Source organism: Anolis sagrei, chromosome 6 (genome assembly GCF_037176765.1).
Source record: "Anolis sagrei isolate rAnoSag1 chromosome 6, rAnoSag1.mat, whole genome shotgun sequence".
Lineage (NCBI taxonomy): Eukaryota > Metazoa > Chordata > Lepidosauria > Squamata > Dactyloidae > Anolis > Anolis sagrei.
Genome location: NC_090026.1, coordinates 130,456,381 through 130,471,234, shown reverse-complemented (window position 1 = coordinate 130,471,234; position 14,854 = coordinate 130,456,381). Strand labels below are relative to the sequence as shown.

Genomic DNA, 14,854 nt, shown 5'->3' with positions numbered 1-14,854 from the left:
TGCAAGTACACAAATATACACATACAGTATAAACACATACATATACACCTACACACATATGCATATACACATACATACACACACACACACATATATATATATACACATATATGCATCTACACAAGTATGCATATGTACACAATATACATATACACATATAAACACAGAAATATACATATACAATGCATACATACAGACACACACATATATATGTAAGTACACAAATATACGCATACAGTATACACACATACATATATACCTACACACATATGCATATACACATACATACACACACATATATGCATATACACAAGCACACACATATACACAATATACATATACACATATAAACACAAATACACAAATATATACATATGCATACACACATATATATATACACACAAAGACACATATATACACATATACACAGACTGGGCCACAGCAACATATGGCAGTGGATAGCTAGCTAAATATAAATGAGTAGTATTGTTGACATTGCAGGGCACCTTTGGGCGAGAGGTAAACATCTATATAAGCAGATGAACTCGAGGCTTATTGCCGAAGGACAAATTGAAATACAGGCACGGCATATGAATAACGCACTTGATAACGACCGGATGTGGCTGTGTCTTAATAGGAATCTTCACAGTTCAATATGTTGTGTGTCGTAGTGGGCATACTTAATGCACTTGTGTGAAAGAAAGAAGCATTTTCTGCAGTTTTATCGGCACTTTTGCGCAGACCTTCCTCCTTTTTGTCGCCAATCCCATCTCGAAAGTCTTCCACGGATGCTTGATTTCACAGTAGATTGAAAGGGCATCCTGTTTTGATCCCTAGACAAGATGAGCGCGAAAAGGAAGCGCTATTCTGTCGCCTTCAAGAAAGGGATCGTGGAGGCTTCCCGGGGCAAGAACCTGACGGCTTTCTGCAAAGAGAAGAAGCTCGATCTCCGGATGGTGCGGAGATGGCGCGCCGAGCACGACGAGGGGAACGCCGAGCAGCGCAAGGGCGGAAAGTCAAGCCGGCAGCCCTTGTTTCCTGAGCTGGAAACCCTCCTCTGCGGATGGATTGCCGAGCAGAAAGCAAAGGCTTTGGAGGTGCGCAGGGCCGACATCCAGGCGTTTGCTCTTGCTGTGGCCCCGCAGTTGGAAATACCCCCAGAAGCATTCAAAACATTGCAACGCTGGCTGGATGGATTCCTCCAGCGATACGAGCGGTCTCTTAAGAAGATGGACAGCGCTGCTCAAGAATCATAGAATCATAGAATCAAAGAGTTGGAAGAGACCTCATGGGCCATCCAGTCCAACCCCATTCTGCCAAGAAGCAGGAATATTACATTCAAATCACCCCTGACAGATGGCCATCCAGCCTCTGCTTAAAAGCTTCCAAAGAAGGAGCCTCCACCACACTCCGGGGCAGAGAGTTCCACTGCTGAACGGCTCTCACAGTCAGGAAGTTCTTCCTAATGTTCAGGTGGAACCTCCTCTCTTGTAGTTTGAAGCCATTGTTCCGCGTCCTAGTCTCCAAGGAAGCAGAAAACAAGCTTGCTCCCTCCTCCCTGTGGAAGATAATGCAGTGATTGAATGTGACCTTGCACTCAAGACCTTTGTGGACGGCCTCGACTTTTCTGAATACTCATAAATGTATTGCCCAGCTATCCCTGCAGCTCACAACATCATTAAAGCAAGAGATAAAACACTATTAAGAACACAGCCAACAAGATACACAGTTCAAATCCATTGGTGCAATGCAGATTAGGTAAAGGTAAAGGTAAAGGTAGTCCCCTGACATTAAGTCCAGTCATGTCTGACTCTGGGGTGTGGTGCTCATCTCCATTTCTAAGCCGAAGAGCCAGCGTTGTCCGTAGACACCTCCAAGATCATGTGGCCGGCATGACTGCATGGAGTGCTGTTACCTTCCTGCCGGAGCAGTACCTATTGATCTACTCACATTTGCATGTTTTCGAACTGCTAGGTTGGCAGAAGCTAGGGCTGACAGCGGAAGCTCACGCCGCTCCCTGGAATCGAACCTGCGACCTTTCGGTCAACAAGCTCAGCAGCTCAGTGCTTTAACCCACTGCACCACCGGGGGCAATGCAGATTAGAATTCACAATTTGAACAGATTGGGTAGGCCTCGTGCTGGATGAGATGGGTCTTCAGGCATGACTGAATTTCAATAAATGTCCATTGCTGTACATTAATAAATGCAGATTGTTGTGCATCCCCTGAAAATAAGTTATTTTGGGGGTAAGTTGGAAGAGACCCAAAAGTCACCCTTCTGTCCAGTAGGAAGACAATTCAACCCTTCATCACAGATGGCCATTGAGCTTCCAGTAAAGGGCTACTAGTCCCTTGGCAATTGTCCGCCCCTGATGTATTGATATTGATTGTTGTTGGTTGATCTGCTATTTATTTCTCGTGTCAGGGCAGCCAGTCAATTATATTACATTTCTAACAGAACAAAGCAAACAAACAGAGAAAATACAAAATTTGCAAGCTTGGTAGTTGATTAAATGTCCTTTGACCAGTATCTGGCCCCTTGGAGTGCCTCTGATGTTACTATAAGAAGGTCCTCCATTGTGCACAAGGCAGGGCTCAGGTTGCATTGCAGCAGGTGGTCAGTGGTTTGCTCTTCTCCACACTCTCATGTCGAGGATTCCACTTTGTGGCCCCATTTCTTAAGGTTGGCTCTGCATCTCGTGGTGCCAGAGCGCAGTCTGTTCAGAGCCTTCCAAGTCGCCCAGTCCTCTGTGTGCCCAGGGGGGAGTCTCTCATTTGGTATCAGCTATGGATTGAGGTTCTGGGTTTGAGCCTGCCACTTTTGGACTCTCGCTTGCTGAGGTGTTCCAGTGAGTGTCTCTGTAGATCTTAGAAAACTATGTCTGGATTTAAGTCATTGACGTGCTGGCTGATACCAAAACAAGGGATGAGCTGGAGATGTCTCTGCCTTGGTCCTTTCATTATTGGCTGCCACTTCCCGGCAGATGTCAGGTGGTGCAATACTGAGTAAAGAGTGTAATTTCTCCAGTGGTGTGGGGCGCAGACACCCCGTGATAATGCTCCATGTCTCATTAAGAGCCACATCCACTGTTTTAGCGTGGTGAGATGTGTTCCACACTGGGCATGCGTACTCAGCAGCAGAGTAGCATAGCGCAAGGGCAGGTGTCTTCACTGTATCTGGTTGTGATCCCCAGGTTGTGCCAGTCAGCTTTCGTATGATATTGTTTCTAGCACCCACTTTTTGTTTGATGTTCAGGCAGTGCTTCTTGTAGGTCAGAGCACGGTCCAGGGGGACTCCCAGGTATTTGGGTGCGCTGCAATGCTCCAGTGGGATTCCTTCCCAGGTCATCTTCAGAGCTCGGGATGCTTGTCTGTTCTTGAGATGAAAGGCACATGTCTGTGTTTTGGATGGGTTGGGGATCAGCTGGTTTTCCCTGTAATTGGCAGTAAGAACACCTAGAGCTTCGGAAGACTTGGCAAAATTTCTAATATTTAAATATGACTCTTCTGCAAGCTAAAATAATAAATAATAATAAAATATGACTCTTCTGCAAGCTAAAATAATGATTCTATTACTGGATGTTCCAGTGTGCCTTCCCAGATTAAGGAATCCAGAGCAATATGTCCCAAATGCACTTTATGAGAGAGTTATAATTGTCTGCACGCCCTCTTATTCCCAAAATATCCATCCTATTTCACCTGGACATGCCCGGCATTTTTAGGAATTTTAATCATTACACTTGGCCCTGCCACAGGTTTTTAAATGCGCTGCGATTTTTGTTATTGTTTTGCTTTGCTATGTGTTATTTATTGTATTGTATTGTTGTTGTGTTTTTTGTTTATGATGTATTTTGGGCTCGGCCTCTTGTAAGCCGCACCGAGTCCTGTGGGAGATCTCTGTGTGAGAGAAGCCTTGTGTGAGAAAGCTCCAGTGTGAAAGTGGTGCGTGTAAAGCTACTATATATATGTTTCTTTGTGTTACAGAAACCTAGTTCTTGTAAATACTGTAACGATATTATTTTACTACGAAGAAAATGTGAGGTAAACCTCTGTGTGAGAGAAGCCTTGTGTGAGAAAGCTCCAGTATGAAGGTGGTGCGTGTAAAGCTACTATATATATGTTTCTTTGTGTTATGGAAACCTAGTTCTTTTAAATAGGGCAGCCATATTATTTTATTACAAAGAAAATGTGAGGAAAACCCCTGTGTGAGAGAAGCCTTGTGTGAAAAAGCTCCAGTGTGAAGGTGGTGCGTGTAAAGCTACTATATATTTGTTTATTTGGGTTACAGAAACCTAGTTCTTGTAAATACCGTAACCATATTATTTTACTACGAAGAAAATGTGAGGTAAACCTATGTGTGAGAGAAGCCTTGTGTGAGAAAGCTGGAGTATGAAGGTGGTGCGTGTAAAGCTACTATATATATGTTTATTTGTGTTATGGAAACCTAGTTCTTTTAAATAGGGCAGCCATATTATTTTATTACAAAGAAAATGTGAGGTAAACCCCTGTGTGAGAGAAGCCTTGTGTGAGAAAGCTCCAGTGTGAAGGTAGTGCGTGTAAAGCTACTATATATTTGTTTATTTGTGTTACAGAAATCTAGTTCTTGTAAATACTGTAACCATATTATTTTACTACGAAGAAAATGTGAGGTAAACCTCTGTGTGAGAGAAGCCTTGTGTGAGAAAGCTCCAGTGTGAAGTTGGTGCGTGTAAAGCTACTATATATTTGTTTATTTGTGTTACAGAAACCTAGTTCTTGTAAATACTGTAACCCTATTATTTTACTACGAAGAAAATGTGAGGTAAACCTCTGTGTGAGAGAAGCCTTGTGTGAGAAAGCTCCAGTATGAAGGTGGTGCGTGTAAAGCTACTATATATATGTTTATTTGTGCTATGGAAACCTAGTTCTTTTAAATAGGGCAGCCATATTATTTTATTACAAAGAAAATGTGAGGAAAACCCCTGTGTGAGAGAAGCCTTGTGTGAAAAAGCTACAGTGTGAAGGTGGTGCGTGTAAAGCTACTATATATTTGTTTATTTGTGTTACAGAAACCTAGTTCTTGTAAATACTGTAACCATATTATTTTACTATGAAGAAAATGTGAGGTAAACCTCTGTGTGAGAGAAGCCTTGTGTGAGAAAGCTCCAGTGTGAAGGTGGTGTGTGTAAATAAAGGTGGTTTATTATTATTATTATTATTATTATTATTATTATTATTATCCGGCATGGGCCAACTGCGGCCCTCCCTCAAGGTATTTTGGACTTCAACTCCCACAATTCCTAACCACCTATGGGAGTTAAGGTCCAAAACACCTGGAGGGAGTTCCAAAGTTGTCCCATAGTTGTATGACATGATCCCAGTCCTTGCTGAAGATGGTTTTCCTCCCCTTTCCACAGCTGACCACAGCCAGCCGCTCCCGATGGCCGGTGCAGAGCAGGGCGAGGGCCCGGCGACGGAGTCTTCTGTGTCCTCGTGCGGGAAGGATCCCGAGGCGAAGGAGGCGGAGGTGCAGGGCTGCCTGGCGCTCTGCGGGATGTGCAACCAGAGCGTGTCCAATCGGGAGACGCTGGGCGACCACCAGTACAGTCGCAAGCACAAGCTCCACTGCACCGAGTGCAACCGCAGCTTCGCCTTCCAGGGCCAGCTGTCCCAGCACATGCTGGTCCACCTGCAGGGAATACAGCTGCACTGCGACCACTGCAACCTCTGCTTCTCCAGCCAGAAAGCCCTCGAGGTGCACAAGCGGGTCCACCTCCTCGACTGGCCTCTGCACTGCTCCATCTGCAACTGCAGCTTCTCGGACGCGGCCAGCTTCGACCACCACCAGCAGAGCCATGCGCCGGGCCAGGTGCGCCGCTGCCTGGAGTGCAACGTCTACTTCACGGACTCCTTGGCGCTGCAGGAGCACAAGCGCACCCACGCCGAGGACTGGCCCTTCCGTTGCGCCCAGTGCGACCGGACTTTTGTGCACGAGGGCTTGCTGCGCGAGCACCTCCTCAATCACAGCCGCACGCGCAGCCGGCGCTGCCACATCTGCGGCTCCTGGCTCTCCTACCGCGGCATGGAGCTCAGCGAGGGGCAGCTCTACTACTGCAGGAAGTGCAAAACCTCCTGCCACGTCCAAGGCAGCCCCGGGGCAGTGGCGGCGGCAGCGGTGGCGGGCAGTCCGGACAAGGGCAGCGCTTAGGGCCCCGCTCGGTCCCCTCGATCGCAGCCTCATCCTCCTCGCACCCCAGTATCCAGTTATGTGTTTCAGTGCACATTCCCATATGTCTCAGCCTGGTTTTCGCCCATCCTGGATGCCTTTCTTCCACATCCATAGAAGCAACCCGTGCGAGGGAACTGCACAGGCCCCTCTCCGTTCTGTAAGTCACAGCCCTGTCCCTCTCGAACCCCACATTCCGGTATGTGTTTCAAAACAGAGAATCCTGTTTTGATCCACAGCCAAGATGAGCGCAAAAAGGAATCACTAGGTTCTTGTGGGTTTTTTTCGGGCTATAGGGCCATGTTCTAGAGGCATTTCTCCTGACGTTTCGCCTGCATCTATGGCAAGCATACCTCTGAGGATGCTTGCCATAGATGCAGGCGAAACGTCAGGAGAAATGCCTCTAGAACATGGCCTTATAGCCCGAAAAAACCCCACAAGAACCTAGTGATTCCAGCCATGAAAGCCTTCGACAATAAAAAGGAAGCAGTTTTCCTTCACCTTCAAGAAAGGGATTGTGGAGGCCTCCCTGGGCAAGAACCTGATGGTTTTCTGCAAAGAGAGGAAGCTGGATGGTCCAGGGATTGCGCACCAAGTATGACGAGGGGAACGTTGGGTAGTGCAAGAGCAGACATGCTGGCAACCCTTGTTTCCTGAGCTGGAAGCCCTCACCTGCAGATGGATCGCCGAGTGGAGAGCAAAGGCTTTGGTGGTGCTCAGGGTGAACATCCAAGCATTTGCCCTTGCTGTGGCCCTGCAGTTGGAAATACCCCCAGAAAAGTATTGCAACACTGACCTCACAACCTCTGAGGATGCTTGCCATAGATGCAGGTGAAACGTCAGGAGAGAATGCTTCTAGGACATGGCCATATACCCCAAAAAACCTATAACAACCCACTGGCTGCATTTCTTCCTCCAGCAATACTAACTGTCTCTTAAGAAGCTGGAGCTAGGTGTGAATGTTTCAACTGACCACCTTGATTAGCATTTGATGGCCTGGCAGTGCCTGGAACAATCTTTTGTTGAGAGGTGATTAGTTGTCCTTGTTTGTTTCCTCTCTGTTGTTGTACTGTTGTAATTTTCTATATGTATGTATGTATGTATGTATGTATGTATGTAATGGCCATTGAAATCCACAAGCATGTGGACAATTTCAACAGAAAGGAGGAAACCATGAAAATGAACAAAATATGGCTACCAGTGTTTAAAAACTCTAAAATTACAACAGCAAAACATCAGAGAGGAAACAATCAGGCACATCTAATCACCTCTAAACGAAAGTTTGCTCCAAGCACTGCTAGGCCATCAAATGCTAATCAAGGTGGTCAGTTGAAACATTCACACCTAGCTCCAGCAGACAAGAGTCCTTTGTCCCACCCTGGTCATTCCACAGATATATAAACCCTTTTTCCTAGTTCCAACAGACCTCACTTCCTCTGAGGATGCTTGCCATAGATGCAGGCGAAACGTCAGGAGAGAATGCTTCTAGGACATGGCCATATAGCCCGAAAAACCTACAACAACCCACTGGCTGCATTTCTTCCTCCAGCAATACAAACTGTCTCTTAAGAAGCTGGAGCTAGGTGTGAATGTTTCAACTGACCACCTTGGTTAGCATTTGATGGCCTGGCAGTGCCTGGAGCAATCTTTTGTTGAGAGGTGATTAGTTGTCCTTGTTTGTTTCCTCTCTGTTGTTGTACTGTTGTAATTTTCTATATGTATGTATGTATGTATGTATGTAATGGCCATTGAAATCCACAAGCATGTGGACAATTTCAACAGAAAGGAGGAAACCATGAAAATGAACAAAATCTGGCTACCAGTATTAAAAAAACTCTAAAATTACAACAGCAAAACAACAGAGAGGAAACAATCAGGCACATCTAATCACCTCTAAACGAAAGTTTGCTCCAAGCACTGCTAGGCCATCAAATGCTAATCAAGGTGGTCAGTTGAAACATTCACACCTAGCTCCAGCAGACAAGAGTCCTTTGTCCCACCCTGGTCATTCCACAGATATATAAACCCTTTTTCCTAGTTCCAACAGACCTCACTTCCTCTGAGGATGCTTGCCATAGATGCAGGCAAAACGTCAGGAGAGAACGCTTCTAGAACATGGCCATATACCCCAAAAAACCTACCACAACCCACTGGCTTGTATTTCTTCCTCCAGCAATACAAACTGTCTCTTAAGAAGATGTTCAAGAGAAATAGATAACTGAGTGATTGAAACCCATGCAAGGTTTTAAAGGTTACAACCAACACCTTGTACTTTGCCCAGAAACTAATTGGCAGCCAGTAGAGTGACTTTAGGATCGGTGTCATGCGCTCACTCTTAGATGTTCCTGTATCCAGTCTGACTGCCGTACTTTGAACCAGCTGGTTTCCAAACTTGGTGCAAGGATAGCCCAATGTAGAGCGCATCGCAGAAGTCCAGCCTTGAGGGTATCACCATCTTTTACTTTGAACCAGCTGGAGTTTCCAAACTTGGTGCAAGGGTAGCCCAATGTAGAGGGCACTGCAGAAGTCCAGCCTTGAGGTTATCACCATCTTTTACTTTGAACCAGCTGGAGTTTCAAAACTTGGTGCAAGGGTAGCCCCATGTAGAGCGCACTGCAGAAGTCCAGCCTTGAGGGTATCACCATCTTTTACTTTGGACCAGTTGGAGTTTCCAAACTTGGTGCAAGGATAGCCCAATGTAGAGCGCACTGCAGAAATCCAGCCTTGAGGTTATCACCATCTTTTACTTTGAACCAGCTGGAGTTTCCAAACTTGGTGCAAGGGTAGCTCAATGTAGAGCGCATTGCAGAAGTCCAGCCTTGAGGTTATCACCATCTTTTACTTTGAACCAGCTGGAGTTTCAAAACTTGGTGCAAGGGCAGCCCAATGTAGAGCGCATTGCAGAAGTCCAGCCTTGAGGGTATCACCGTCTTTTACTTTGGACCAGCTGGAGTTTCCAAACTTGGTGCAAGGGCAGCCCAATGTAGAGGGCACTGCAGAAGTCCAGCCTTGAGGGTATCACCATCTTTTACTTTGGACCAGCTGGAGTTTCCAAACTTGGTGCAAGGATAGCCCAATGTAGAGCGCATCGCAGAAGTCCAGCCTTGAGGGTATCACCATCTTTTACTTTGAACCAGCTGGAGTTTCCAAACTTGGTGCAAGGGTAGCCCAATGTAGAGGGCACTGCAGAAGTCCAGCCTTGAGGTTATCACCATCTTTTACTTTGAACCAGCTGGAGTTTCAAAACTTGGTGCAAGGGTAGCCCCATGTAGAGCGCACTGCAGAAGTCCAGCCTTGAGGGTATCACCATCTTTTACTTTGGACCAGTTGGAGTTTCCAAACTTGGTGCAAGGATAGCCCAATGTAGAGCGCACTGCAGAAATCCAGCCTTGAGGTTATCACCATCTTTTACTTTGAACCAGCTGGAGTTTCCAAACTTGGTGCAAGGGTAGCTCAATGTAGAGCGCATTGCAGAAGTCCAGCCTTGAGGTTATCACCATCTTTTACTTTGAACCAGCTGGAGTTTCAAAACTTGGTGCAAGGGCAGCCCAATGTAGAGCGCATTGCAGAAGTCCAGCCTTGAGGGTATCACCGTCTTTTACTTTGGACCAGCTGGAGTTTCCAAACTTGGTGCAAGGGCAGCCCAATGTAGAGGGCCTGCAGAAGTCCAGCCTTGAGGGTATCACCATCTTTTACTTTGGACCAGCTGGAGTTTCCAAACTTGGTGCAAGGGTAGCCCAATGTAGAGGGCACTGCAGAAGTCCAGCCTTGAGGGTATCACCATCTTTTACTTTGGACCAGCTGGAGTTTCCAAACTTGGTGCAAGGGCAGCCCAATGTAGAGCGCATTGCAGTAGTCCAGCCTTGAGGGTATCACCATCTTTTACTTTAAACCAACTGGAGTTTCCAAACTTGGTGCAAGGGCAGCCCAATGTAGAGCGCATTGCAGTAGTCCAGCCTTGAGGGTATCACCATCTTTTACTTTAAACCAACTGGAGTTTCCAAACTTGGTGCAAGGGCAGCCCAATGTAGAGCGCATTGCAGTAGTCCAGCCTTGAGGGTATCACCATCTTTTACTTTAAACCAACTGGAGTTTCCAAACTTGGTGCAAGGGTAGCCCAATGTAGAGGGCACTGCAGAAGTCCAGCCTTGAGGGTATCACCATCTTTTACTTTGGACCAGCTGGAGTTTCCAAACTTGGTGCAAGGGTAGCCCAATGTAGAGCGCATTGCAGTAGTCCAGCCTTGAGGGTATCACCATCTTTTACTTTAAACCAACTGGAGTTTCCAAACTTGGTGCAAGGGCAGCCCAATGTAGAGCGCATTGCAGTAGTCCAGCCTTGAGGGTATCACCATCTTTTACTTTAAACCAACTGGAGTTTCCAAACTTGGTGCAAGGGTAGCCCAATGTAGAGCGCATTGCAGTAGTCCAGCCTTGAGGGTATCACCATCTTTTACTTTAAACCAACTGGAGTTTTCAAACTTGGTGCAAGGATAGCCCAGTGTAGAGCGCATTGCAGAAGTCCAGCCTTGAGGGTATCACCATCTTTTACTTTGGACCAGCTGGAGTTTCCAAACTTGGTGCAAGGGTAGCCCAATGTAGAGCGCATTGCAGTAGTCCAGCCTTGAGGGTATCACCATCTTTTACTTTAAACCAACTGGAGTTTCCAAACTTGGTGCAAGGGCAGCCCAATGTAGAGCGCATTGCAGTAGTCCAGCCTTGAGGGTATCACCATCTTTTACTTTAAACCAACTGGAGTTTCCAAACTTGGTGCAAGGGTAGCCCAATGTAGAGCGCATTGCAGTAGTCCAGCCTTGAGGGTATCACCATCTTTTACTTTAAACCAACTGGAGTTTCCAAACTTGGTGCAAGGGTAGCCCAATGTAGAGGGCACTGCAGAAGTCCAGCCTTGAGGGTATCACCATCTTTTACTTTGGACCAGCTGGAGTTTCCAAACTTGGTGCAAGGGTAGCCCAATGTAGAGCGCATTGCAGTAGTCCAGCCTTGAGGGTATCACCATCTTTTACTTTAAACCAACTGGAGTTTCCAAACTTGGTGCAAGGGTAGCCCAATGTAGAGCGCATTGCAGTAGTCCAGCCTTGAGGGTATCACCATCTTTTACTTTGAATCAGCTGGAGTTTCCAAACTTGGTGCAAGGGTAGCCCCATGTAAAGCGCATTGCAGAAGTCCAGCCTTGAGGGTATCACCATCTTTTACTTTGAACCAGCTGGAGTTTCAGAACTTGGTGCAAGGGTAGCCCAATGTAGAGCGCATTGCAGAAGTCAATGCTGCAAACACAGTCTTTCAGGGGGAGAGGGACCTCTTCCAGGACTGGTTGACCCACCTCCATCCCTCTGTTTGTCTGGATTCAGTTTCTATGTGTTTTTACTCATCCAACCTGTGACCTCCTCCAAGCATTCATTCATAGGAGACACACTATCTTTACCTGAAGACACGGAGAAAGATATTCGGGTATCATCAGCATACCTATGGCACTGTGCCCCATGCCTCCAGATGTTCTCCTCCACCGGTTTCATGTCAGTATTGGACAGAATGGCCTCTTGTGGGACGGTAGGCTGTTAGGAATTGTGGGAGTTGGAATCCAAAATACCTGGAGAGACAAAGTTTGCTCATGCCTGCGCTACGGGAAACCGAGTCACAAGGAATTCAGGCCGGACTTTGGGGTTTAATGAAGTTCCAGAAGAACTCGACATGACTGTATTTCAATCAATGTAGGTTGTTGTATATGAATAAATGTAGATTGTTGTGCATCCCATAAAAATCATGCGTCTTTTCCAGACAAAATTAATACCAGACCTCGTCTTATTTTTGGGGAAATACGGTAGAATCCTAGAGTTGGAAGAGACTCCAGTGGCCACCAAGGAATAAACGTAGATTGTTGTGCATCCCCTGAAAATAAGTTCTTATGCATCTTTTGCAGCAAATATTAATAAAAAACCCGGTCTTGTTTTCAGGGAAATACGGTAGACTCCTTAAGTTGGAAGAGACCCAAAAGTCACCCTTCTGCTCAGTAGGGAGACAATTCAATCCTTCATCACAGATGGCAATGAGCTTCCAGTATTTACTTATCGTGTCATCCACAACCAGACCATTGTATTACATTTCTAACAGAACAAAACAAACAGATTAAAAAAAAACACACAAATTTTGCAAACTTGGTAGTTGATTAAATGTCCTTTGACCAGTATCTGGCCACTTGGAGTGCCTCTGGTGTTGCTGCAAGAAGGTCCTCCGTTGTGCATGTGGCTGGGCTCAGGGTGCATTGCAGCAGGTGGTCGGTGGTTTGCTCTTCTCCACACTCGCATGTTGAGGATTCCACTTTGTAGCCCCATTTCTTAGAGTTGGCTCTGCATCTCGTGGTGCCCGAGCGCAGTCTGTTCAGCGCCTTCCAAGTTGCCCAGTCTTCTGTGTGCCCAGGGGAGAGTCTCTCATTGGGTATCAGCCATTGGTTGAGGCTCTGGGTTTGAGCCTGCCACTTTTGGACTCTCGCTTGCTGAGGTGTTTCAGCAAGTGTCTCTGTAGATCTTAGAAAACTATGTCTAGATTTAAGTCATTGACGTGCTGGCTGATACCCAAACAGGGGATGAGCTGGAGATGTCTCTGCCTTGGTCCTTTCGCTATTGGCTGCTACTTCCCGGTGGATGTCAGGTGGTGCTATACCGGCTAAACAGTGTAATTTCTCCAGTGGTGTAGGGCGCAGATACCCCGTGATAATGCGGCATGTCTCATTAAGAGCCACATCCACTGTTTTAACGTGGTGAGATGTGTTCCACATTGGGCATGCGTACTCAGCAGCAGAGTAGCACAGCGCAAGGGCAGATGTCTTCACTGTGCCTGGTTGTGATCCCCAGGTTGTGCCAGTCAGCTTTCGTATGATATTGTTTCTAGCACCCACTTTTTGCTTGATGTTCAGGCAGTGCTTCTTGTAGGTCAGAGCACGGTCCAAATGACTCCCAGGTATTTGGGTGCGCTGCAATGCTCTAGTGGGATTCCTTCCTTCCCAGCTAATCTTCAGAGCTCGGGATGCTTGTCTGTTCTTAAGGTGAAAGGCACATGTATGTGTTTTAGATGGATTAGGGATCAGCTGGTTTTCCCTGTCATAGGCAGTAAGAGCACCTCAAAGCTCCCTGCTTGAGCGGTAATGGCACGATCATCAGCATAGATGAAACTCTCTGTCCCTTCTGGCAGTGGCTGGTCATTTGTGTAGATGTTGAACATGGATGGAGCAAGCAGTAAAGGGCTGCTACTCTCTTAGCAATTGTCCGCCCCTGATGTCTTGATACTGATTGTTGTTGGATTAACCTGCTGTAGAATCATAAGACTCAACAAGCTTTCCAATATTTAAATATGACTCTTCTACAAGCTAAAATAATTCTGTTACATCAGGCATGGGTAAACTTGGGCCCTCCCTCAAAGTGTTTTGGACTTCAGCTCCCACGATTCCTAACAGTCTATGGGAGTTGAAGTCCAAAACACTTTGAGGAAGGTCTGAAGTTGGCCCATGCTTGTATGACACGGTCCCAGTCCTTGCTCAAGACGGTTTTCCTCCCCTTTCTGCAGAAGACCACAGCCAGCTACTTCCGACGCCCACTGCAGAGCAGAGCAAAGGCCCAGCAAGGGGGTCTTCTGTGCCGTCATGCTAATCAATGCTACTCTTTTCCTGTCCTCCAACATTCGTTTTACATTCTTGAGTTTGGAGTAGAGCAACTGCTTTGGGAGACAGTGGTCAGGCATCCGGACAACGTGGGCGGTCCAGCAGAGTTGATGGCGGAGGACCATCGCTTCAATGCTGGTGGTCTTTGCTTCTTCCAGCATGCTAACGTTTGTCCGTTTGTCTTCCCAAGAGATTTGCAGGATTTTCCAGGGCAGTGCTGATGGAATCGTTCCAGGAGTTGCATGTGACGTCTGTAGACAGTCTATGTCTCGCAGGTGTATAGCAGGGTGGGAGGACAATAGCTTTATACACAAGCACCTTGGTCTCCCTACGAATGTCCAGATCCTTAAACACTCTCTACTTCATTCAGGAAAATGCTGCACTCGCAGAGCTCAGGCGATGCTGATGAAATCATTCTAGGAGTTGCAAGTGACGTCTGTAGATAGTCCACGTTTTGCAGGCATATAGCAGGGCTGGGAGGACAATAGCTTTATAGACAAGCACCTTGGTATCCCTATGGATGTCCAGGTCCTCAAACACTCTCTGCTTCATTCTGGAAAATGCTGCACTCGCAAAGCTCAGGCGACGCGGATGGAATCATTCTAGGAGTTGCATGTCACGTCTGTAGATAGTCCACATCTTGCAGGCATATAGCAGGGTTGGGAGGACAATAGCTTTATAGACAATCACCTTATTATCCCTACAGATGTCCCAGTTCTCAAACACTCTCTGCTTCATTCGGGAAAATGCTGCACTCGCAGAGCTCAGGTGACGCTGATGGAATCATTCTAGAAATTGCATGTGACGTCTGTAGATAGTCCACATCTTGCAGGCACTTAGCAGGGTTGGGGAAAATGCTTCGTTCGGGAAAATGTTGCACTCACAGAGCTCAGGCGACGCTGATGGAATCATTCTAGGAGTGTCATGTGATGTCTGTAGACAGTCCACGTTTTGCAGGCATAGAGCAGGGCTGGG

At 46.7% G+C, this 14,854-nt stretch overlaps 1 protein-coding gene across 6 annotated transcripts in view; it reads left to right on the top strand.

The window, feature by feature from the left end:
• LOC132779055 (zinc finger protein 777-like) overlaps positions 1 to 6,574 on the top strand; it is a 29,675-nt gene extending 23,101 nt beyond the window's left edge. For 2 of the 6 annotated variants that reach the window (XM_067470416.1, XM_060782718.2), the window contains exon 10: positions 5,397 to 6,570. In XM_067470416.1, coding sequence (XP_067326517.1) covers positions 5,397 to 6,187 — 791 coding nt within the window. In that variant the 3' untranslated portion in view covers positions 6,188 to 6,570. Of the gene's footprint in view, positions 1 to 837; positions 2,515 to 5,396 lie in introns of those variants that run through there. The other 4 variants (XM_060782719.2, XM_060782716.2, XM_060782717.2 and 1 more) reach the window with 4 other exon arrangements.
• Positions 6,575 to 14,854: the final 8,280 nt, after the last annotated feature.